Consider the following 25,342-nt stretch of genomic DNA (forward strand, 5'->3'; position numbering starts at 1 on the left):
AGTATGAGAGGAGCGTTTGAAAGGCTGTGAATTGAGCTGCTTGCTAACATATAGAGATGTCAAACAGAATAAGTTTCAGCGCTGACTGAGGCAGTAAAGTTGCATATGTTAAAAGAATGGTCTGTGTGACAGATAATAGATTCACTGGAAAATGCAGTGTGCCTCGCTTAAATAATGGAAAGGCAGGAAATTACCAGCTGAATCGTTACATCCTGTAACTCCATCCACTTGCTCATCTTTCTGAAGCACCTGGGACCTGAGGGGTGTACGCAGTCACTGATGTGTACCCCCAGAGGCCAGCCAGGCCGTTTTCTGTCCCCCCATGCCCCCAATATCATGTTTCCCCCTCACTATCCTCAGTTTAGGGGGATGTAAAGGAAGAGAGTAGGAGGGATTCTGCTGGTAGTGTGATGCTGTGCACAGTTACTGGGGGTGCAGTCTATATGGGAACGTGTAGCTTTATACCACCATGCTTAATGAAATCTACGCTATCAAACACCCCGACAAGCAGCAGGTTATCAGGAACAGGCATTTCTGATTTCAGTTTGCAGCTGCGAGGCGCTGCACCTGTAATACGTGCTGCTTATGGCAGCAGCAAGGATGGGGATGTGGGTCAGAGCCACGGCTCTGCCCCTGCTCCCCCGAGAAGGCAAATTGCTGCGGGTACCGCTGGGGGCTCTTCGCTCTGCCTGTGCCTCTGCTGCTCTCGGTGTCGTGCCCATTAAAGCTTTCCTCGTGTGTGGTGAAACTCAGGTGCCTGCCAGCCAGGAGGTGGAAGCGGGCGTCCCTTTTCTATCCCCATGAGGTGGCAGTGGGATTTTGGGGTGCTTCATTGTGCCCCTTGGTGCTGCCCGGGGCTCCCCTTCCCTGCTAGCCTGGCACGGCTCTGGCACAGATGGGGCTGTACCTGGTAAAGAGGGGGTGCTCAGTGTCCCCCTCGTGCCCAGATCATGATCCTAGGGCACGTGGCAGGTTTGGCTGCGGTTTCACTGGGCTCTGGATGACTTGGAAAAATGGCATTCATCCCTATTTCTGATTTCATGCCTTGAGGGGTTGTTTCAGAACCAAACAGCGGCTTTCACTGTAGTAATAACTTCCAGTTTGCATCCTTTCTTAGCTAAGCATCTAAAAGTTGGTTCAGAAGTCATTGGGCAGCGTAGGTGTTGTTGGGAGCCTGGGTGGCTAACGGGGGCTTTGCACATTTGGAGGCTCCAGGGCTGGGAGATTGGCTGAGGTCGGAGTAGTTGTGATACTGGTTTGTGAGGTGTAATCCCAATTCCAGGTTACACCCAGAGCGTAGATGGACTCCAGGACTCCACCAGCCTAACAGGAAAAGCACAGTTACAAGTGCTGAGTGATAAATTGGGCGATTCTGCTGCTTTTCTTCGGAGGAGCTTCTGTAAGCAGTTTGTTTCTGTCTTGCCCAAGGATTAGGACAGTTAATTCATATGCAGCTGTAAGAGTGGCGGTAGATTAAGGGGCCATTCAAGGATGTGCTCACACTGATTTACAGTTGCTGGCCCTTTGAAAATGTGCGGGGATAAAGCTCCATTAATATTTTTCTGAATAGAGCAATTTTTGCATGCAGTCCTTGAAGGGCTGCTGCCGTGGACTTGCTCTTAGTCCCACTGCTGTGTTGCCACAATTAGTGTCTGAAGTCCACATCTGAGCCTGAAATCGCTGCGAATCACGCTGGTAGTGTGAAAACAAAAAGCAGTCAGAGGAAACCATCGGGCTGTGAAATAGAAGGATGCTTGTGAAAGGTGCCCAGATCAAGATAAGCAACAGGCATGTTACAAAAAGCTGCTGCCAGTGCCGCAAAAGGTGTCCATGCAGTGCTGCAAAGTGCTGCCATGGGGAGGCTGTGGAGGGAGCCCCCCAGAAGAGACTGGTGCCGGTCATCTTTTATCATCAGCAGGAAAATTACTGGCTCAAGAGCCAGTTGTGGGTGTAGTCAGTGCGCTGGCGTGGGCTGCGTGTCCAGTTTTGGAGGGGGTGAGCAGAGGGAGCAGAGCTGGGGGGGGCTCCTCAAAGTCCTGGCCCTGGGAACGCTCCCCTTGTTCCTAAAGAAAGGATCGGTTTCTGTTATTTTTTAAAAATCTTGCAGAAATAAAGTGGAAGTAAATTAAAAGCTGCTTAGGCACCTGCATGGGGAGGTGATGAATGCCGTAGCTGGGAGTCCCCGAGGAAATCAAACGTTCCCCGTTCCGAGCGCAGCCCGGCTGTGCGAAATAAATGGGGCACGGGGCTGTGCGGGGGGAAACGCTGAGGAACTGCTTTGTTCCCCACACGGGGTCTGCTGCATGTGCCGAGTGGGCTCTGCCAAGGGGACTCCTCAGTGCACGAGGGGCAGAGCCACAAACCCCCAAATTGCCTTTAATTCTGCCGGCTTCTCAGAGCCTGACTTTGCAACCTGCATAACATTCCCTTACCGCAGCGTTTTGTCGTGGCGGTTTTAGGAAAGCCTGGCAATGCACGTGACTTCTCGATTTGCATACTGTTTTCTATTTTAAAGCCCTGTTTTTATTGCTTACAGCACTGCCAAACTGCAGTTTTTTTTGGGGCAGGGATTTCCCTCGCTTTGTTGCTGTTACATACTGCTTTTAAATCCGCTTTATTCTTAAAGTGGCAGCTGAAAAGCCCAGCACGCTCACCTTCCTCTTTCTCCTGAAACCTTGTTGCTCTGTATTTTAGTAAAAACAAACAAACAAAAACTGGGTATTATTTGGAGAGCTTCATTGCTTCTGGAGGAGGGGCCGTGGGCCATAAGGATGGCTGAGATGGTGGAGGTGGTGCTGAGAGGTGCCCCTGACCCAGTGAGCAATGCTGGCCATGGGCACCCAAAATGCCAGGAGGGTGCCTGGCGTCCCCTGGACGGGATTCTGGAAGGAGCCCACTTTTTGGAGGCCCTGCTGCGTGCACGTTTGGGGACCTGCCTCCTATTGCCCCGTAACAGCGTGCTGGTTTCACTCTTTCCCCACCTTGGGTGCCTGAGCTTCCCGTGCCCTGTTCATGCCCAGTGTTTTACAGAAGTGTCCCAAGAGACCAGTGTGAGTGGTCTGGGCTTCGCATTTTATTTATTTATTTATTGCATTTTGTTGCCTTTAGATTGCAAAAGGAAAAACATCGCTCCTCTCTGCAAACCTAGGGCTAGGCAAATATTTTCCTTCCAGTGCTTTTCAGAAAAGCCATCTCAGCTGGTCAAAACAATCATCAAACTACTGCCCCAGTGTGAGGTTCAGCTGAGGGGGAGAAACATCCATCTTGCAACAGAGCTAAATGTAAATATATTCCAGTTACAAACTTACATTTTATTAAAAAAAAGTAATTTTGCCTGCAACTATGTATATTTTTTTCTAGTTCAACTCCGGTGTTGAATTGAAAAACGATTCCATTAGCGTAACCTGCCCATTCATATGTATCTGCTTGGAATTCAATACACATAGGTTTTTCTAAATACATTTTCTTAAAAACAAACAAATAAATAATAATAATAATGGGCTCGGTGCTGGCTGGGCCCTCCAGGGAACGGGGTGGCTGCTTGGCCCTGCTGGCTGCGGGATGCGGCTGGTGCCAGGAGGCCTCGGGGAGAGCAGGCAGCCCCCTTCCCACCGCTTGGGCTGCATCCTCCTGTGCCTGGGGGGATGATCTGGGGGCTCCCTCCTGCCCCAAGGCCCAGCTGCTGAGCTCGAGGTCCAAAACATCGGCCTCGTGTGCGGGGTTGGCCCATGGTCAGGCCTCCTGGGGGTGCTGATGGGTGCAGGCGGCTGGCACGGCACAGACTGCTGAGCCGAAGGAGCTGTGGGTGGCTTCCTGTGGGCGGTGAAATCTCCACTTAATGTCTTCCCTAAAACCAGTATTTATAGGGCATGAGGACTAGAAGGCTTGGTTCTGTGCCCCTGGTAATCCTCACTTCTTAGCAGAGCAATTTTTGGCCGGGTTAATGGTTGGCAGGTGAGGACAGAGGCCACCCCGCAGCCAGGTGCTGGGACGGAGTTACCCTGCCTTCACCGCACCTCAAGGTCAATGCAAGTTTACATTTTTTTGAAGAAATTCGAGGACCATTTAATCAAAACGTTAATTGTTTAAAAAAAATTGCTGTCACTGCTGTTAACATTATAATAGCTTGTTGTGCTGCCTTTATTCGAGCCCCCGAAACCTGCACGGCTAGCAGTGCTGCAGTGGTTCTTGTACAGATGATTTGTTTAAAAACCACGCAGCGCTGGGAACAGGAGATTTTTCCAATCATCTCTCTATGGCTGCTATACTTCTGAGGTTTACTCAGTTATATTAAAACAAGAATTGATGAAGAAAAAATTTCTTCTGTATTATTAAGTGCCTGGGGAGGAAGTGCCTTTGTATCTCAGCTGGTGCCGAACAAGTAACTATTCTACTCAAGGCTACAAAAGCCAATTACAGCCACCATGGTGATGCAGGCTGCGTGGGGAGGGTTAACACTTCTGCTATTTTCTCCTCTTTTCTTCTAATAAAGATCAGTGTTAATTTGTTTTTTTCTTTGTCATTTTCTTCCTGTCATTAAACTGTTCCTGTTGGCTAGCGGGAAAGTGAATTGTGCTAACCTAAACCAAGTATTCCAGAGCCCTTGAAATTTCAAATCAACTGGCTGTGAATCATTTCGGTGAGGAAAAGAGCTATTGGTTGCATTTACATTTAAGACAGATGAAAAACTTTATTGACTATTACATAGTAAAATAGCACTTAAAGAATAATTTGAAAAACTATATTGTTCGCTCTCTTCCATCTTATTTGTTCAAATGAATTGCAACTAAAATGTAATTTAAACTTCTTATAAAATATTTTGGAACTGTTTAAAATGAAAATGACCCCTTAGGGAAGCTCCCTTAGCACTGTTCTTCACGCGTTGAACAGGAGAGGGAACTTGGTGAGGTGCCCGGGATCCTCTCGCGTCTCCCCGTGTGCGGCAGGTGTCTGTGGCTGTGCGCCGTGGGGCGATGGCTCTGGAAGGGACAGACACCGATTCACCATACGTAACGTGGGATTCACCATGTGTAACATGGCAAGGGAGAAGCAAAGCTGGGCCAGGAGCGAGTTGTTAAACCAGGTGATCTGCCCCTTGGGGTACAGCTGGATGGAGAAACTGAGTTTGTTGTAATTATCCCCCCACCCAAACTAAGATAGAGGAGTGTTATGGACAAAATGAAGTTTTGTTAAGATAGGTTAAAATGCAAATAAAACTTACGAGAGCTTTCTTCATAAGCAACTTGTTTCTATTCTAGAAAAGGCAGTCAGGTGGTAAGGATGCCTTCTGTTTGTGTTTTACAGGCACTTGGAAGGGTATCCAGTGGCTCGGTGCTGAGGCAGCGCCTTGGGAACACAGCCGAAGAAAAGCTCCCACTTCTGACATGAAATGCAGTTTATAATGGTAAGAGTACAGTGTTTAAATATGCTCTCAACATAGCTTCGTAAATTAGAGACTAGCTACGGGGACACTCACACTTAGCTTTTGTTGACCAAATTTCATACAAGAGCCTAAACATGCAGATGGGGAAGTGCCGTATTCTCTTGCAGGTGTGTTTGGTGGTAAGGCTGTGTGCAATTTTTTTTATATGCAAGATTTGAAAAAAAAAAAAGTGCTTCTAGTCTTCAGAGAACTTATTTAAAATAGCATTATAAACTCTTCCTTTGAGGAAAAAGGAAACTTCTGTTCTTTGTGTTAATGTCTAACGTTCAGCAAAATGATGAATATTGGTTAGCACAATCTATTAGCACTACTTTGGCCTTTTGTGTGCTCTTTATTAAAATTTGTTACATTGCATTAGAATGCTGATATATATCATTAGAATGATTAAAGTATTGTGCTTCTAAATGCAGGCATCTATGGAGACTCCCCATGCAGTATGCGAGTTTAAAAGGTTGCTATTCATGGGGAAATGGTAAAAAAAAGCTTTAGCTTGTGTTGGAAAACAGAAAGGTACCCGCATATAGGGAATTAAACAAATACTTGAAATAAAAATGCAGTGTTAAGACGTATGTGTTTTTTTCAATTCAGGTTGTGTGTACTTCTGAGCTAAACATGACCTTTTTTTTCTTTTAATTGCAGTGGGATGCCTGTCTCTGCTTTCCTGTTGGATTTTAACTGTGGGAGTTGATACATCTCAGCAACTGCAGTCTTTCTTTGACAATTTAGCTAGCGACAAAGAAAAGCAATGAGGAGATTTGTTTACTGCAAGGTGGTTCTAGCCACTTCTCTCATGTGGGTACTTGTGGACGTCTTTTTGCTTTTATACTTCAGTGAATGTAATAAATGTGATGACAAGAAAGAGAGGTCTCTGCTGCCTGCTCTGAGGGGTAAGTGCCAAGTCTAAGCTATTTTTGAAGGTCATAGATACATCTTTTAATTATTTGGCCCCATATTATTCTCTGTACTTTCTAAATTATTTTTCCAATTCAAACAGAGAAAATACCAGGATCTGAAGTACTTTGTTTTATTTCCAGATATCTTAGTATCTGACCTTTTGCTGTAATGAAGGCTGAGTCTTGTATGTTCTTTCAGCAAAAACAATATAAAATGTGTGATATGTAGTAGAAAAAAAAAAAAAGTAATTATATTAAGTTCCTTTTTTATATCCTTTTTTAAACAGAAGGCATTCGACCTATAAAAAGAGTTGATGTTCTGTGATTCCTTTTTCATTTGTGAAATGTACTTACCTGTAAGCTTGCTTTTAAACTCTTATTATTACTTTTGGAGTAAACATTGGGATTCCTTCAGTCAATTACACTTTCTGAAATGTCTTTAATTGGTTGACCTTTTCGCTATGTAATCAGATAATTTGTGAAGAAAAATATTTAATATTAAAATGATAAATTTTATTTGAACATTATTAACTTCTAAAAAAGTAAATCTAGGTTAAAAAAACAACAACACTGACATATGCCACTGCTGCCACCACTCAAATATAAATTGGAATTGGAAAACTTTAAATTTTTAATTGGAATCTGGAATTAAGTGTGAATTTACCCTTTGTTCACTTTTTTTGGTTGGCAAACTATTGTGCAATACTGGACTTTTCATTTTAAAGTACTCTGTTCCTTGGGCTGCTTGAAATGATGCTTTTGCATTGAATTTCCTGAATTCCCCGTTGAGTGCTGGTTAGAATCTCCATGCGGAAACCCCATCTCTGTGTACAAGGAGCACTGCTGCTGCTTGCTCTCAGTTTTGAGAACCAAATTATTTTGAATCTATAACCTTTCTACTTGAAAGCCTGGTAAATGCAGTATTGAATCTGATGCTACACTTTGCATATTGTTCTGTGATCCCTGAAGAACATTTTGATTATAGTGCTGTTTGCAACATTATGAAGGTGTATGCAGCATGTGAAGACGTGGCACAGTTTTATTGGGAATTGATTGCATGTTTCTTTTTGTCATATTACTGAAATTCTAGAAGGCTGCTGCCTTGAGGGAACATAATGGGGAAAAAAGTTTATCTGATCAAAAATTAAGGATAAAATAGTGCTTTGCTTTTTATGGTCCTGAAGTACTATACGGACAGCTCCAAGTAAGTGTGTGTGGTTTTGAGCAAATCTTGGATTCCAGTCCCCTAAATCCACGCTTAGCTTATCTGACTTGTGGTTTTATTCAGTGCCCTAAATATTTTTGCTGTTATACATAGTGATATCTATTGCCATGCCCGTGAATGTGCTGAAAATAAAACAAAATCAGTGTAGTGTTTTGCTTTGTTATGGAGATCTTGCAAAAAATTTTCTGTTTCTGCTGAAATTGTGTGTTCTGGTGGAGCAGTTGCAAAAATTTATGATAGCATTTCTAGCTTCCCATCCAACAGGGTACTAACTTCTCTTTACTGTAAACCTCATGAGCTATTATGGTAGAAATTAGGTGTATCACTTTTTTTTTCTTTTCCTGTAAAGTACCTGCTTCTGTACCATCATCTTTGTTTTAGATTGGCAAATATGCCATTTATAGCTCCGAGGATATAGATTATCTGTAAACAGAAAAAGCAATATAATTACAGTATTTAAGCACATAAGAATGTGTGTGTGTGTGTATATGACAACAATAGTCACCATACTGATAAATTTAAATGAGCCATGGTAATGCAGTATTTGAAGTCACCCTTAAGATTAGAGAGGAAAGATTCTGCTTACACAGAGTGTGTTTAGAGGTAAAAGAGGTAAACTTTCCGTGCCTTTTTAGTCATAATTACTGCGTTGTAAATGATTCATGAAGACAACTTCACTGTAGATGTGAAATGTCGGCAGTGCTGGTTTGTAGGCTGGGACGCGGCTGTCAGAAATCCCCTCTGATGTCTCGCTGTGCATGGAGAAGTGTACAAGTGGTACGTATGGGAGCTGGGTGATACAACAGCGAGCTGTCTCTGCATCGGGTTAGTGGCATTGGGTAACAACTTGCAAGCGTTGCCCTAATTAAGCAGTGCTGCTTCCCTGCAGTGTAGGCTCTGCACCCAGAGGGGCAAGTTCTTCCTTCGCTGCTTGCTCCTGACTTTTCTGCTTACATGGCTGAATGTACGTCGAGAAGCTTAATGCAGCATCATCACCTGCTCAGGATTTATTGGACAGGAGCAGGTTCCCAGGACATACATCAGACAGAGCTGGAAGCCCTTCCACGAGCAGCCAGCAGAGCTGCACGCTCTCCCCGTTCCCAGAGCTGCTTTAAGTCTTGCAGCCAGCTGCACAAGGGCCTGGAGGCTGCCCTGCAAACTAGGGCTCTAGCATGAATGTCAGGAGATTGAGTAGTTCTGACCATACCTACATAACTTCAGGATAGCTCTAGGAGAGGTACAGGTTTTATGGAGAGCATCATGTTAACTGGAAGCAGGGTCTGGCCTCTCCCCAACCTGCAGCAGAACAGGGCAGCCAGCTCGCTGTGCTGGAAGGGGACAGGGCAGTGCTCAGAGTGCTCATGCTAGCAGAGAGGGGGCCCACCACTGCAAGGACTCCCTCTCCTCCTCCCTGGCTGTGCTGTCCTTCCAACAAAAGCAACAGCCATGGCTTGCTTGGGTATGGGAAGCAGCCAGAGGCAAGGCACAGCACTCAACACCCCGGCTGAGCCAGCTCCTAAGGGAAGGAAAAAATTGGTGAGTCCCTCCTCCACCCCCCCCAAAACTAACTCCACCAAACCTTCCCCCAAAACCAGTACTAGTAGGAATAACAGTTCTGTTTCACATGAGTTTTTATGGACAGCTCCATGGTTGTGAGGTCTGTGTTGTTGTGGGTTTTATATATTTTTGCAATAGGTTGCAATTGGCAGAGGTAGGTGGAAAGGGATCTGGCTCAAGGACTAGACTGCAAGTGCAGTTTTCTGTTGTGAATTAATTGTGTTCAATCGAATATTCCCAGCAGATGGTTCTTCTGAACCACACAGTAACTGCAACTGGCAGGACATGATGCTCTCAGGTCTGCTTGAAGTAATCTTTTTGAGATTTAAAGCAGAAGCCCTTCTTACACGCGGACTAGAAGTTGGTTTACTAAGCACAACAAGCTTACAGCAAAGGAGATGCTGTTTAAGCCAAGGCAGCTGGACAGCCTGGCATCTTATCAGTTAATCTTTGTTTTAATTCTCTACAAATTGTAGTAATTCTGAGTGTCCCATAGGGCTTCTTTTATGTGGTTGCTGTGGCCTCCTCCTTATTTCAGCCGTGTGTGTGAGCCCAGGTGAAGACGCCACCCATTGGGGCTAGACTTTACTGCAGAAAAACCTCTGATTTTTAGCTTCAAAACCCAAATTGTTAGTTAAATTTAGTATTTTTGTTTTGAAAACTGTCTTTGAAGGCGATTCTTGCATAGAAGCTTTTAGAAAATACGTGGTGGGCTTGGGGGAAGTGAAGTCTTGCTCTGCCAACAATCAAATGAGGAGCGTGTGCCGTGATTGAAACAGTAATTTTTAAGAAGGTGTGATTATTTTAATTAAAGTGAGTGTGAGTAATGAGATGGAATTGGAATTTTGAATGCTTGCCTTTGCAACATGAATAATGTTTTCCGTGCAGCTCTGTAATGTGACTGTGCTTTAGATTTTCACAGTGACGAATCTTTAAGATTTTGGTGTCTGGGGTTGTTATGCGGTTTGCTGTTTCTGTGTTATTAACCGTGTTCTCAGGAACTACAAAAGGACTTGTCATAAGGTCGGTATGAGTTATTAAAATGCTGTTTTGAGGAAAACTCCGTGTAAGAGGAAAGTTCACCTATTCAGATCCTGCAATGTATCTCTATATTTGGAGAGAAAGGGTCTGTTGTGAGCATGTAAAGCGAGTGAATGAAACGTTTGGATGCTGTATTAAAAGTTTGGGGTTATGGCCAAGTTTAGAAAATAAGGCATTCATTTTGGCAGTTGCCGTGGTAACGTGTTTATCTGCCAGATTACTGCATGCATGGCACCGTCTGCAAAAACAATGGGAGCAAAGATTTTTAATAGCATGCCATAAGGATTTAATAGATGGATGAATATGTACATTGCACTGAAGTCTTGTCACAAATTTGTTGACAAATAAAATCTGAAGAGCTGATTTGGATATTGTGACAACACATTAGGATAATTTATAGATCTTCATCAGGCAGTTCAAGAAAATGCATGGTGAGGGGAAAACTGTAGCATAGCAGGCATCTTTTTTCTGATTGCAAACTTTATTAAAGAATAAAAAAAGAAAGAAAACCAACTTCTTTACTGAGAGATTTGGTGTCACTGAAGGCCCAGGCTCCTGCCAGAAAGCTGCACGTGCCCCAGCAGGCTGCAGGTCAGCTGGCGGGTACCCCTTACAGGAGCAATGCCCTTCCAGAGCTCCCTGCTGACTTATTTATGACATTTGAAGATTTGACATTAGAAGAACGCCTGCCAAGCTCTCCTGTGCTCTTTCTCTTGTGGAATGGGACTTGGTAAATGAGTCTCTTTGGAAGTGGGACTTGTGTCTCCTGGAGAGGCTGCGTGTTCTGTGCACAGGTGTGTGTGCATCATGCACCATGCACCCAGTGGGTTTTAGGTGTGTACCTACAGCGTACATCTTGGAGTAGTGGCTCAAGCCAAGCCTAGTGAAACGCCTTCCTTCTCTCCCAGTCAGTCCGAGTGCCTTTATAATGCTTGACTTTATTGTAGTAACCAGTTAGTGCGCAAATATCTAGCGGAATTGTGCAGTGAGTGCTGAAAACTACATTTTTTCAATTGTTGCCAGTAAATATTCAAATATTGGAAGATGTCAGGAGCACTTTCCATCGGTGGGAGCTGACAGCAATGGCACAGTGGTGATACAACTGAGATCCTGCTCTCCCTTGCAGCCCCCCAGCTGGGTATCTGGAGCAGCACGTGGCAGGGCTGCACTTCAAAGCTCTCTGGGAACTTGGAGTTGTCAGCCCTGGGATTATTTGTTGAAATATGCATCTACTCCCCCACTCTTCCTGCCTCTCCCCTTACTGTGGCTTTTATAGGTTATTCTTAGCTTTCCAGGTGATGTTTTGTAAATCAGAGTGAAAGCTTGCATGTACAGAAGCTTGTCTTATACCCTAGAGGTACGAGTAAAGTGTGAATTTACATCGCATTACAGATTTTAATTGAGAAGGGTATAAACTGTTGTTTTGTTTTTGGCTTGTTTATTTTTGTTTCTCTTCAATCTCCCACGCTGTTTTGAAGTGTAAAAATGCCTGACTGACAGCATTATCCCTAATATCCGGATGACTTGCCAGAAGCCCCTGGAAAGCCTAGTGAGAATTCTCCAAGTGTAAGAGGAGAGGCCTAGCTCATCTCAACTTTGTTAGCAGGTAGAGCATATCAGGTTGTATTATTTGTTATTCCTTTAGCCTTATTTGGTGTTATTTCTTATTTTCAGGGAAGCTTTTTGCGTTTGCATTTAATCTTACTTAGCACCAGAAGCATTTGTCAAGGTTGTGTTCATAAATAAAGTGTAGACGTGGACATGCCTTTGATGGTTGGGGCTGCATATTTTTAATAACTGCGAGCATTTTGCCAGTAACAGCTTATTTTTTTAATGTCTAAAAGTATAAAAGAAAAATAGATTTCATGTACATTGTTGATAATTTGCTACCACCCATAGATAAAAAGTTACTGTTTTTAGTGATGTATATTTAATATAAAATCTTGATTACAAAAACATGAACCTTTAAAAACTTGAAAATAAGGGAAATACAGGATTGCTTGTTGAGGATGGACAGGATTTTTGGTATCATCATTCTTAGAAACAGATACTCTACTTCAGAGCTTTTGTTCAAGACAGCCAGGTTAGACTGACTGGGGATGCTTGTCACTGCGTGGCGTATGTGTTTGCACGTGGGGAGCACAGGAGAGGGAGACTTTAGGGCTGTAACTAATACTTTCCCCACTAACAGGAGGTATCCTGATAGCAAGAAATGTAAACGGTATTGCAAGGCTGAAGAAAATGGCATTCTTTTAGCTCTGCTGAGCATTTGCAAGTTATTTTTAATAGGATTAACAGAAACAGATATATATTTTTTTTCAGATCAACTTTTTGGCAGTGGCAGAATGTGCCCTCCAGCTGCACTGCAGGTTTATAGGTTTCCTTTTTATGTTCAGCAGGTGAATCACAAGATTAGTGGAAATTCTTTTCAGACACCAACCTTTCTTTCTGCAAAGTACATGTCACCTGGTAGACCGACTTGCTTGCAAAACTCATTGACAATTAATACCTTAGTTTTATGAAAGCTAAAAAAGATTTGTGGAAGCTGTGTGTACTTGCAGCATCAGAAGCTTTTATAATGGGTATTGTCTATAAATTATGACTCCTTTCTTGTTATTGATGCCACGGTTCTAGCGCTTGAATGAAGCTCCATTGATTTCGGGAAGCTCTGCAAATAGTGTCAGTGTGCTCAAGTCTCTTTGCAAGAACTGAGCCTGAAAAATATGAAGCTCAGACTGCCGTCAGAGCCTCTCTTAATGCAGTTTTAAACAATCCTTACATTGTTCTACAAATTATACAGTGCAGTTGAATCTCTTACTGTTCAAGACTTCAGCACAGCAGAGTGATTTTCCATCCTGACTGAGTTCTGTATAGGTTTTAAGAAATGCAACAAAATGCTGGAGAAATCAGAATTACTGAGAAGTCATGTAACATAATAACAACCAAACATGACGTGCCACCCAATATGCTGCAACTCTTCCATTTTGCAAGAGAGGAGAAGGATTTTTATGACACAAGATTTCAGCCCCTGCTTTTATGATTGCTAGTTTTTTTATCTCAAGTAGTATTAATGATAAGAAATTGGATTTATCGCTGAGAAGTACTTTTCAGTTCTGTTTCTCAGTAGTAGTACAGTTTGGAATTTGAATAACAATTACAAATCATAGTATCTGTTGTAAGGCCCTGATTGTTTATATATCTGAATGCAATTCTTCGAGGCTGGTTTTAGTAGCTGTCGTGTGTATGCTGTAATGAAAGTTTTTAGCTACAGACATTCTCAAGGGCCTTGATTGCCAAACCTGACAAGCTACAGCGTGCATTCATTTGCATAATAAAGAGAAAAAGAATCAGAGTGAAATTTATTCCAATGTCATCCTGCTTGTCCTTGGGATCTAGTCTGTATTAAAAATAAATTAATAAAATAATAATAAAAGAAAACCCCACAGACTCTTATCATCAGGTTGCCATGAAGAAAAATGTATTCTCAGGAATGAGACACAGAATACCGTCTGGTGTTCTGTGCCCTCTGTGATATGTCAACTACTGGTGGTGCAAAGGTCTCGTTCACCTTTTTTTAATTGGTTATAAAAGGCCTACAGCTTAATGAGAGGGACCTAGGAGGCACTCCAAGGCTAAGCTCTGTGGTAGTACAGTAACAGTGCACTGGGGAGAATTTCTGCATCCAACTGGTCTGACTTCTGACACCTCTGTATTGAGTTTTATTCTAAATAGTTAAAAGCTTTTCTGAGGCTAAAAAGAAATATTAAATATATAAAAGTTCAATTATTTTTATTCAAACATTAAAAAAATTACCTAGAAATATATGGAAAAGTATTATTTTTTTTTTTTGGGCTATCCGCACAGAACTTGTTAATGTCAGTGCTCAACCAAACCCAACAACCCCCCTCCCAATTCATCCCGTAGTCTCTTAGCACATTTTCTATTACATTTGGGGAAGTTTTTGCTTGTGGAGAAGTAAAAGGCTTTAGCAGTGTGTTGCACCCTGCTTCCAGTAATTAATTAGATTTTGCACATGGTCTCTTTCCTAGTTGTCTTTCCTGACTTTCCTAGAACTATTCCTGCTCCATGTATTTGCTGGGTTTGACTAAAACATGACACAGTTCTGTAGTTACGTGGAAATTCGTCTTTTTGCCTTGTGGTGTGCAGCTTTGTTAGGGCTCTGAGGAAGCTGGAAATAAACTGGAAACATGAAACCCCAAAATGCTTGGTGTTGAGCTGTGTGTCACAGCGGGCTGCCTCGGTGTGACCGTCCCATCCTCGTGCCACCCTGGTAGGTGCTGGCAGTGGTGCTCCTCCTGCTCCAGGTCCTGGTGGAATAGCCCTGGCGTCCCACGAGCTGCCATTAATTACACACTCTGTAGCCATGCTACATCCAAAACCAGCCTGCAGCAGTGCTTTGGGAATCAGCTTGTGTGCTCCAGTGCAACACGAAGTCGCTGCCCAGGGAAGTGCTGCAAGGGGCAAGTGTGCATGGCGATGTCTTCTTGGTCCTCGGCTGCTCCTTCCTGTAGTATCCTTACAAAGACAACCCTTTCATCGAGAGAAGACAGCACCTGCTATAAAGTTTACAAAAATCTGGCCAGCCAAGAAACCTTTTAAGAGGAATCACAACATACATTTGGTAGGGAAGGCATTTCTTAAATGTACAAAGCAAGAAATATGACTCAATTATCAGTGAAGTTTCATTTCCAGGCTTGTAGGAGTAAGTACAAGGCTGATCTATTAGCCCAGTAACACTTTTTAATAAGGTTTAATAAGGTTTTCTCAATGGATCCAAGTGTCTTCTGTGTTGTAGTTTTTACACATGAAGCTGGCACCGTGCTGCTGGAATTAGCGTGTGTTGTACATTTGCTATTTAAGGCTGCAGTGCCTCATCCCTCCCTTCCACGTGAAGCAGGGGTTCATGGAAAGCTGTCCGTGTGCTGGCTGAAACTGGTACTGACACATTCGTTATATTCTTTCTAATATTCCTGAAAAAAAAAAAACAAAAAACCAAAAACAGAAAGCCTTGGCTTTCCAGTAATTTCCTGTTCTGCTGTTTGCACAGCTTGCTCTTAAATGTTAGATATTTTCAAATCTAATTGTCTGGAAAGTGTTTTTATATGCAGAATGCCTATTTGTACACCCTGCTGCAGTCAAAGAAATAATACATGGAAAGTGTTATTTTGTATTAATTTAAGCAGCGGTTTGTCAAATTCTGTTCTGGAAGTACAGTGGTCAGCAGCAAGCCGGCACCGTGCTGAAGGGATATATTCACTGTACTATGTTGTGGAATGTTTTCAAGTATGAAAAACTAGTATTTAGTTAAGGGGTATTTATTTTGTAAAGGAGCATTCTGTTTGTAAAAGTGCAGGGATGCATTAGTGCTTAGCCTCTGTTTTTTTTTTTCTATTCAAACTGAATTTCTAACACTTTGCCATTGGGCAGTGATCATGTGGTTAAACACCTGTGAAGAGTTCTCATTTTTCATTAAAATAAATAAAAAAGGTACCAGGTACTGGGAGTATTTACAAAGAACATGAGTGCTTTTCAAGAATAGTAATAAATGAAATTAAGCTCGTTTATTTCCAAGGCTGGCTTTGTGTGGAGATTCAAAGGTTACAGGTCTTGCAGTGCATTTACTTTTAAAATTCATGGGATGCTTCTGCATAGATTTGCCGATAGGATTGCGTTGTAAATACGAGGTAATTTTATCCTATAATTTTATTTAATAAATGACATTTTCCAATCATAAAGCCTTTAATCTAAAGCCCTTGTTCTTTATAACTTAACATTACAAGACCTGTGCAGAGGTGGTGCTGTCTCAGCAAAAGCTGTAAAGCTGTGTGTTGTCCAAGTTTCCAAGTTTGTGTCCAAGTTTTCTTAGGGGCTGTGACAAGCAACGTTTTTTAAAAAAAAAAACAAGAAGACCCCCACTTGTAGGCCTCCCTAATATGACACAGGGCGCAATTATTGTAGCCGATGCAGCTGTGATACAGGGATAAAATGCACAGAGAGAATTCCAGAGTGTGTTGGATTGCAAGAGCAATCTGCCTCGTGTAATGCCGATATCTGAAAGCCAGATACACTCTAATCATGAAAGACCTTCTCCCTTAAGCGATGAGTGCTTTTTTTAGAAAAAAATGAATAATTGTCAGTCTTTCATGGTGTAGGAATAATTGAAGCGTGTTAAATTCACTTGTTTTAGGCTTTATGTAATGACAATTTCTCCTATTTGCTATTCCAGGGGAAATCAGAAGTTTAAGTACAGCATCCTGGGACCTTGGTGCTGACGGGTTCAGCAGTTGGTTCCTCTTTTGATAGTCTTAAAATTTAACCGCATTAAATTATCCTATTTTAAACTTCATAAAACGCCAATTTGCCTCGTTTTGCTACTCGGTGGAAATGACAATTTTGAGTCAAATGTGCCATGGCTATAGCACGGGCAGCTTCAGCGGCTGGCACCAGCGTGCGGGTAAATCACATTGCTTTTTGTCAGCTGCTCAAGGAGCATAGCTGGTGGCTGTTTGTTTGTTTCAGTGCCTCAAAGGCCTGCTGCTGTTTATCAGCAATACACATCTTTAATCTTCCAAACATTTCCTCTAAGCATTTCCTTTAATTTCCTCAAGGATTCTGTGTTTGGTGTCATAATTATTTATGCCTATATAGTCCTGAGTGCTTAATCCTCATTGCATGCCATGGCAAGACAATGAAATTGGGATATATGCTGTGTAAAAAAGCATCTACATTTAAATACTGACTATCCTGCAAGAATATTTTAAGTTATTTTGTTTTAAGCACCCAGGTTTTGTGCCTGGTACTCGCAGCTCTGCGGGTGCTGGTGCCGAAGGAGAGCACTGTTGCTACCTCTGCACTGGGAGCTCTTCAGCTGCCTTTAACTGCTGGCTCTGTCAGCTCTAATTAAACTGTTGTGCTTGAAATAAGTTTCTTGTGGGAACGCTTGTGACTTTCTGTAGGTTTAGAAGCTGCTCTGACATTGCTTTCAAAAAGAAAAGAAAAACTGCCAGAGCTGTGAACCTCAAATTAGGCAGGGCAGATGCTCCGGTACTAAATGCTGTTTATCTTGTGTGAGTTTTATGGCATGGTGAAGGAATGAGCCTGAGAGAAAAGAATTGCTTCCCAGTGACTATGTTGGGCATCTTAAATTCAGCTAAAATAAACCGGCCTTGGCGTATCCGCTGTTAACAGGGGTCTGTGGTATGAGGAATAAAGGCACAAACCATTGAAATGTATTAAAATTACTCAGCGTGATTCTTTTTTCAGTTATCATCCCTTCTACTATGGTAGGAAACACATCTTATAAAACCTTACCTACGTAAAATGAACATTGGGTGTAGGTTCACTTAAAAGTCCCGTTCATTTATCTAGGGCCGTAGCTTGCAGGTCTGTCTTCTGCGAGCCCTTGGAGCACCACGATGGGGTGAGCGCTGCCAGCAGCCTCCATGGGCAGCTCAGATCCCTGCCTCCTGGGGCTCTGCCTTCTACGCTGAGGTTTTTCTGCCTGCAGGAGGAAAAAGATGCGGGGTGGCTCTCTTGCTGCTGGTGAGCCCACAGGCAGATACGCCTCTGCCACTCACAGCATTCTGGCAGCTATTCAAAGCCTCTAGGTGTTGTTTTTAGAGCAAGCAGCCGCCTTCCTCTGCTCTCCTGTGACTGTTTTATGCCTCTGCCCATTCTCCTTTTGCATCTTGCAATGTGCTGGGTGCTTGCAGTGGGGTATGGTGCTGAGCACAATAGGGCTGCCCCATCTCTTGCTCACCTTACCCTCAGCAGTGGCTCTCTGCAGCTCCTTGGTCCATGCAACCGAGGGAGAAACAGCAGAGGAAGAGGTGTGTGGTGATGAAACAACAGCTGGCAAGTTGAATAGGAAGGCAGTATGATGAGAAAATGGTAAAGCATCGGACTCTAGGGTTCTCTTCCAGGTGCCTTTAATAAATGGCAGAGAGATGGCCATTCCTTAAAAAAAAAAAAAAAAAAAAAAAAAAGGCCAACCCCAAACCAGCAACTTTAGGAACACAAATTAATAGTCTATTTCTTCTGCAGTATTACAAGGTATAATTAAAACCTGCTGCCAGAATGAAAGCGTAATTGCTAATGTGGATTACTGCACCAAGGAGACCTACAACAAGAGGAAGTTTCAGGCATTTGGTGGCAGTTTGGAGCTCCCAACTCTGTATTTTCAGTTTCCTACTGCTTTTATGGTCAGAACTGTTACACTCTAAGTATGGAAAAAGAAGGAAAAAAGCCTTCCTAAATTATCACAGTGGGTACAGTTAAAAACAACCTTTGCAACAGTGCACGTGGATAAATACTGCCATCCATTTCATTTGTTAGCCTTAATTTTACCTTGCAAATACCTGTATGCATAATTTTGTATTGAAAATAATTTCTGCTTTGGGCTTTCAGTAATTAATGGTGGAATTGATATTCAGGCTGGATTGTGTGCAATCCTTGCCGTTATAGCAGCAATAAGTAGGAAGAATACTGAGCTTGTAGTTCTGGTGCTGTCCTGTCCGGTCTGCTACTGGCAATCTCGGTGCTTTGGGACGCATTTGATGATGAAATTTAGGATTTCCTTTGAGTGGCTCATAGGAAAAGTTTCAACTCTTGTCATCAAAGTTAAGCTTTTGGGTAGGGTGATGGAAGGACTTTGCAGCCCAGTGGGCCTGGGAATAACACTGTCATCTGGCCTCTGAAGCAGATTTGTAGGGTTGGCTTGGCTGTGATCCCTGCTGGTTAATATCAGCCCAAGCATCAGAAATCATTCTGCTCACAGATGTGCTGTGCTTCAAGGCCCTCTGCCCAGGAGAAACAAGAAAATCTCGGAGAAGGCTTGAACAGTCAGAAGCATTGAACTTGTGGATGAAAAAAAGTCTCCAGTAATGGCAGAATCTGTTCAGGAGGTTTTTCAGGTCTCTTGTGAGCAAGCCACAAATGTCACTTGCAGATTTATCAGGGTAGGTATGTATTGGGTAATTCTATGCTGATCTTTTAGAGTATATACATTTGTCCATAAAATGCTTTCTCCTCCTCATGTTGGAAGGAAATGAATATGTAAAGAAAATGATATAGATCACAAATTAAGTAGGAAATGAAGCAACAGAGCTAGTAAGTGGGAGCATTCGAGCCCAGACACCCCAATCGCCTCTGTGGTTTTGTCTCTGCTTGTTAAATGTGAGTGGGTGCCTGTTGGGTTGAAGGTTGGAGACAAATGTAGTTCACCAATGGATGTGAGAAGCCTGCGTTGCAATGGGAAGTTACAAATTCGTTTATAACATGGGGCTTTTATGCAGCTGTGCTTCTGTTCCAGGCAGAAGCACAAGGCTGCAAAGTGGGCGCCGTGCACGGCTGTTGGATCGCCCGCTGCAGGGTCACCTGGGGGGCTTGCTAACCTTGGCCTTCGTGGGTGTTTGGTGCAGGTTGGTGGGCACGGGAAGCTTTTATTTGTCTTTAAACCACGTAAATAGCGGGGACATGAAGGTGTTTTCTTAGCTTATTTGCTCTGCCTGCTTCTGTGTGAAGCCTGCTGCTGGGAGGTGAGAGAAGGGCTGCTCGTTTCGTCTGCACGCAGAGGGAAGGAGCGCCACAGAAAGTACCGTGGTGGACACTGCCTTTGCTGTCTTGGAAACACCGTGTTGTAAACTAAACACCTGTGCTTTATCCTGCACTCTAGGATGCTGGTAATGAGATTTACAGAAGGACTTCTGGGAATTCCCCGGTGATAATCTCACAATTAATTCCACATTACTGAGGGCTGTCAGCCGCTCACCTCGTCTCCTTGTAGCTGGGGCCATCTGTGATCGGCGCAGGTCGGGGAGAGGAGGGCAGCAAGCAGGGCAGCTCTGATCCACTGCGGTGTATTGGGTTTATTTGGGACGTTTTGGGGGGAGCATCCCAAGAGGAGCCACAGGAACGTGGGTTGCTTTGCTGCTCCCCAGACCCCCATGGCGCTGGCCCCAGGGGAGGCATTGTCCCATGTGTTCCGCTGCCTCGTGCTCTGGAAGCAGCGTGCCCAAAACCCTGTGGCTGTGCTCGAGCACTGCTGTGCCTGTGGTGCAGGCAGAGCCTGAATTTATGCACGCCTTGTTTGTGCCAGCTGTTAAATGGCAGCGATGATATTTCACGGCTACAGAGGAGCGCTATGAGGCTTATTAATGCTTGGAAATGTTGCTGGCTCTTAGGAGGCAAGAAATATTAACCTACTTATTTAACAAATAGCATCAAAATTAATTTTAGTTGAGTTTTAAACCTTGTTGTTTTTCTCTTCATTATTCTGAAATCGTTCCAAACAAGTCCACGTAGCTCCTTTGCGCTGCAGGAAGAATTCAAGCCTCTGAGTGCTTGGCTTCGCCGTCCGTGTTTATGTGAAATTCCCCCGGATGTCACAGCTTCAGTCAGTGCTCCTCGGGTTGGAAATGCTTGTTCTTAAATGGGCTCTTTTCAGGGAGCACGAGTAATTATTCTCATGCTTGGTTTAGCTACCTGTTACTGTAGTTCGTGGAGCTGATGCTTTTGAATTTGTTTGATTTCTTTTAATCTTTAGACCCCATAGTATGTGTTACCATAATGATGATGCTAACACATCCATTAATTTAGCTAATGCTTTACAAAATCTAGTTTTCTCATCTGTTGCAGCCGTACAGAACTGCTGAAACACACACAAGATGTCACACCCCCACAAAACCTCTTCAGAAGAATAAACATATTTATGTATCCTCTAAATGCAGTCTGTCTGTTTTCCTGCAGGCTTCATGCTGTGCTGAAAATAGATTTTACTGAGTTTTAGAAGTACATGTTTGAAGCATAATTAAACTGGGTTTGGGTAGAAATGTCTTCTCCTTTGCTTTCTCCCCCTGACAAGTGCTCTCACACTATTTGCTTGGCTACAAAACCGTTTTTGCTTTTGGCTTTCTTTTGTCTGAGATCTGATTGTTTTTGACTACTAGGTGTCTGTTTCTGCATTTTACAAGTGCTTTTTTTTTGTTTGTTTACACCACATTTCTTGTCCTTTTGCTGTCTTTCTAGATTAATTTTTGTCACTGTCATCTCTCAAACCTTCTTTGTCTATTCTGTACATTCATCCATTTTTTTTCTAAATCCGGTTAATGCCCTGTGGAGTTGTTGATATTTCAGCTTTGTTATCTAACTGCTTCTCGTTAGAGACTCCTTATTTTTATCCCTGTTTGTGGGTACGTTTTGAAATACGTGCAGGCAATTTCCTTGCAAGTTTGGATGCATCAAGCGGTGCCACTTGTGCCCATCCAAGGCAGAAGGAGCACAGCTCCAACAGCAGCCTTGCCTCAGGGAGAGGCTCTGGCTCCTTCCCCAGGGCTGGGGGTCCCGGTGGGTCCGTGTCATCCTGGGGCTGTGCTTGGCATGAACCACCTCCTGTGCTGAGGCTCCTGCAGCTATTGCCTGTGGGGCTGGAGGTAATCCCATGGGACTGCAGCCCTGATCCTCAGGAGCTGTAAAGCCAGAGATAAGCAGGTAGGGCAGGATGATGTCTGGCACTGCTTGGCTTTGGGAGCGAACGGGCACGTGGGGCTGACCTGAGACGGGTCCCGCTATCAGCAACCTAATGGGAACTCCTCTTATTCAGTCCTCGTCAGATAAGCCTGTAGGAAGCAAAACCCATTGACAAGATTATCTGGCTTTTGGGGTATCTCATGGCAGCCCCTTCATCCTCACAAAGTGAGGTTATATAGGGGATGAGGATTGCTTTTGGAGTTTTAAAGTAGGTTTTTAAGGCAGGCCTGGTGGGTCGCTAAGCTGGTGATCAGGCACAAAGCGCTGCTGCCCCCACAGCCCTGATCCCTGAAGGGAGCTGCTGATGGGTGCTCGCAGGGCAGCAGCCTCTCCTTGCTCTCCTGCAAGCCAGCCTGGGCTGGGAGGGTGATGCAGGCTGAACTGCAGCTCAGCACCTTGTGAGGACTGGAGTAAATCAAGAGGAATTACCGCCCACCGCAGAGGTACTCAGCTGACCTGGAGAGAAGCGGGTGTTTATTTAAGCCTCCAAATCCTTCGCTTAGGAGGCACTTTGGTACTTCCTTCCAGCCTCGGCAGAGGGGGGGCTGTGCTACCCTCTTCCAAAATGTTAGCCTTGATTACATTTGAACACAGAGAATACGTTAAATATAAGGCATCATTTAACGCTGTGCTTGTTTCAGTAGAGTACTGATGTTTTGTCATTAATATAGAAAAAAAACCCACACTCGTCTAATGAGGAAGAATGAAAATGAGGAAGGTTCTCGAGCTTCAGAGAGGACGATTTGTCTTCCTGAAAATCGTAATCTCCTAAATTGAGACAAAAGCCCAGTGCAGACCTGTTTCCCAAGCTGCAACTATAGAGAGAATCACAGGATGGCTTGCGTTGGACGGGACCTCAAGGACCACCTCCAGGGATGGAGCATCCACATCTTCTCTGGGCAACCTGCTCCAGTGGCTCACCAAGTCATTTTCATGGCTAATGTATTTTTTTTTCTATTTATTTTTGAAAGTAGTTAGGGCTAAGGAATAGTTACAGACCCGTGCCTGTACGGCGTGCAGCCCTGCCTGCAGGGAGAGGCGCCTGCAGCCTGGCTGTGGTACATGAAGCTCTGTGGGGTGGCACTTCCACACTGCTGGCTTCTCATCGGGATCCCATGGCAGCAGCCTGTAGGGTCTCAGCCACCACCATGGTTTCTTTCTCAGGTGGGTTTTGGGGCAGGATTGCCACAGTGCACCTTGTCCAGCCTGTTGCCTGCTGCAGCTCCTTAATTGCTGCATTGATCAGAATTAATGGGCACATCCCAAGTGGTGTATCGTGAATAAATAAAGGAGAGCCCAACTAAATCAGCCTGTTCCCCCACTCTAAGTTTGCTTTCTTTGCTCCCCTTCCAGCCGTTGGCCATGGGGCTGTGCTGCCAGCCTCACTGGCAATGGGTAGACTGCTCGGGAATTAATCTAAATGGAAAATTGCAATGTTCCTGACTCAGTGATGGTTTGCTCTTCCAGTAAAGGGAGAGGGGGTAATATGTAAGCGAATTTTGTTTCTAATGTGAGCACGTTCATCCTAGCCTTACTTAGTGTGATGAATTTCCCAATTTTGTATTGCAGGCTTTGTGCGGATTCCACAAGATCAATTAATATGTGGCAGGAATTGTTAAAAAAAAAAAAAAAAAAAAAAAAAAACCTTCTCAGGGAAGTAAATGATTCTCAACAAAATTTCATATGGGTTCAGCTGGGAAGTAGTGACAAGAGAAATACCGCATAATTTAATTATGCGAATGCTTTTTATTTCCATTTTACAGTTCAGGTTTTCCATTGGAGTATGTTGCAAGCTGGAAGACATTAGCTACAAGACTGTCCTAATTTAATGGGAGTTGGTTTCTTTTATGGTTCTTCTTTCTCGGTGTTTGCATTTAAATGAGAAACCTTGGTACGCTCTTAGCTATGCATTCGCAGCTGTGCTATCTTCTCTTCCAGGAATATCTTTCAGGAAAGATTGCTCCATAGGAAGCTAAGCTTTCAGTATAAACCATAGAAAGACTTTAATATAAATCTGTATTAGCAGTGTATTGTTAATGGAAAATTAGTTTTTACATGATTTTATGGATTTTTTTTCTTTTATCAGCTCTTGATTTATGTGAAAAGAATGTGCCTGTGAAGCACAGTTTATTGTGTAGTTAGCTCTTTTCAAAAATAACAGTGCTGTATCGATCATCGCTGGTGTCCCGTATACCTGTGTGTGCCTTTTGCTTTCCTCCATCCATTTCAGCAATTAAAAATGCATGAAGTGCTTTAATTAATTTGCATGTAGGGTGCAGCTTCTTGGAAGAGTAAGTTCTGCCTGTGGAAGAATCACTGGCTCTGCTCTGCCCACAAACTGATATTGCAGTGGTGATCAGCACTTGGTGCATTGAAGCAGAGCATCTGGCTCAGCATAAGCTGGGTGGAAGGTGCTGTACGCCCAGGGCATTTCTTCACTGCCTGAAAAAAGAAATGATGTTTTAGCAAGATGGCTTTTTTTTTAAAAAAAAAAAAGTTAATTGGACATAGCTTTTAAAATTAAGTATTTACAGTTACCAAGTCATACATTCATATGTATTTATACAGAATGAGGTATTTGGGAACTGACTTGCATCCAGTAAACCGTACGAATGAAGAGACTGGCTTTTGTTTTGAAGTCTGATTCTTCTCCTACCTATGCATTAAAATGTCTCCACTGTAGGCGTTGTGTATGTGCTCCCCTTCTACATGTAGGTCACTTTGGGGTTGGAAAGCCACCTGGTGCTTGTGTTCAGGTGCAAGTTTAAATTTTCCAGGTATTTAACTCATAAAAGATTTCCCAGTTTAATCTCAGATTGCTTATTTTGTAATTGTACTTTTTTTTTCTTTTCTTTTTCCCTGTGCCTCTGTAGGACATAATCTATATTGGTTTAATTTTATTTGTCAGTTACTATATAGACTGGTCAGTTGGCTACATATGTAGATATGAAACTTTGGATTAAATAAACCAGTGATGGGACACATCCTTCTTACGGATAATGTGGTCCTCTCTTCAGCCCTATACAGCATTCTCTAACAGGATTAAGATGTGTATGTGGCCAGGAGGCTGATGTTTAAAATTTGATGTGTATAATGCCACCTGCAGAATTCATTGCCTGCAGCTTAAAAAAACATCTGTAACACTACAGATCATCCCGCTTTCATTTAAGACAAAATCAGACACAATTTCCTATCACTTTGGCACTTGACCTCATTGTTAATTCATGAATGGGAATTTACAGTGGTGATGTCTGATAATGAAAATCCTTCCAGAGGCATCCCGATGACCCATGAACAAGCACTGCAGCGTCTCATGTTTTTGGCACTGCTTTTGGTGCCTGGAGCGCCAGCTGGAGCCGCAGGTACTGGAGCAGCAGGGATGGGCTCTGCTTTCATGCTTTCCCTCTGGGTTATGATCACCTGAGGTGTTTCTGAGGTCAGCTGCTAACTCTGTCTGTATTAGAGAGTTTCCTTTTAAAAAATACATACATATATATATATATATTTTCTGTGTTCTGAACAATAAGCCGTGGTAAAATTGTAACACAACCAGAAACCTATTTCATTTATGCTTTTCTGCTTGTCTGTAACTAGAAATAAGACTTTGATTCACGGCTGCTTTCAGTCTCCATCCCT

General features: G+C 43.3%; 1 protein-coding gene across 3 annotated transcripts in view; it reads left to right on the forward strand.

Moving 5' to 3' along the window:
* Positions 1-6,112: 6,112 nt before the first annotated feature.
* Positions 6,113-25,342, forward strand: part of GALNT13 (polypeptide N-acetylgalactosaminyltransferase 13) — a gene marked incomplete at its 3' end in the record, with an annotated part of 101,187 nt that continues 81,957 nt past the window's right edge. For all 3 annotated transcript variants that reach the window (XM_082762978.1, XM_082762977.1, XM_082762979.1), the window contains exon 1: positions 6,113-6,330. In XM_082762978.1, coding sequence (XP_082619104.1) covers positions 6,189-6,330 — 142 coding nt within the window. In that variant the 5' untranslated portion in view covers positions 6,113-6,188. The remainder of the gene's footprint in view (positions 6,331-25,342) is intronic.

This window comes from Aythya marila (assembly GCF_965140915.1).
Source record: "Aythya marila genome assembly, chromosome: 6".
Classification (NCBI taxonomy): Eukaryota; Metazoa; Chordata; class Aves; order Anseriformes; family Anatidae; genus Aythya; species Aythya marila.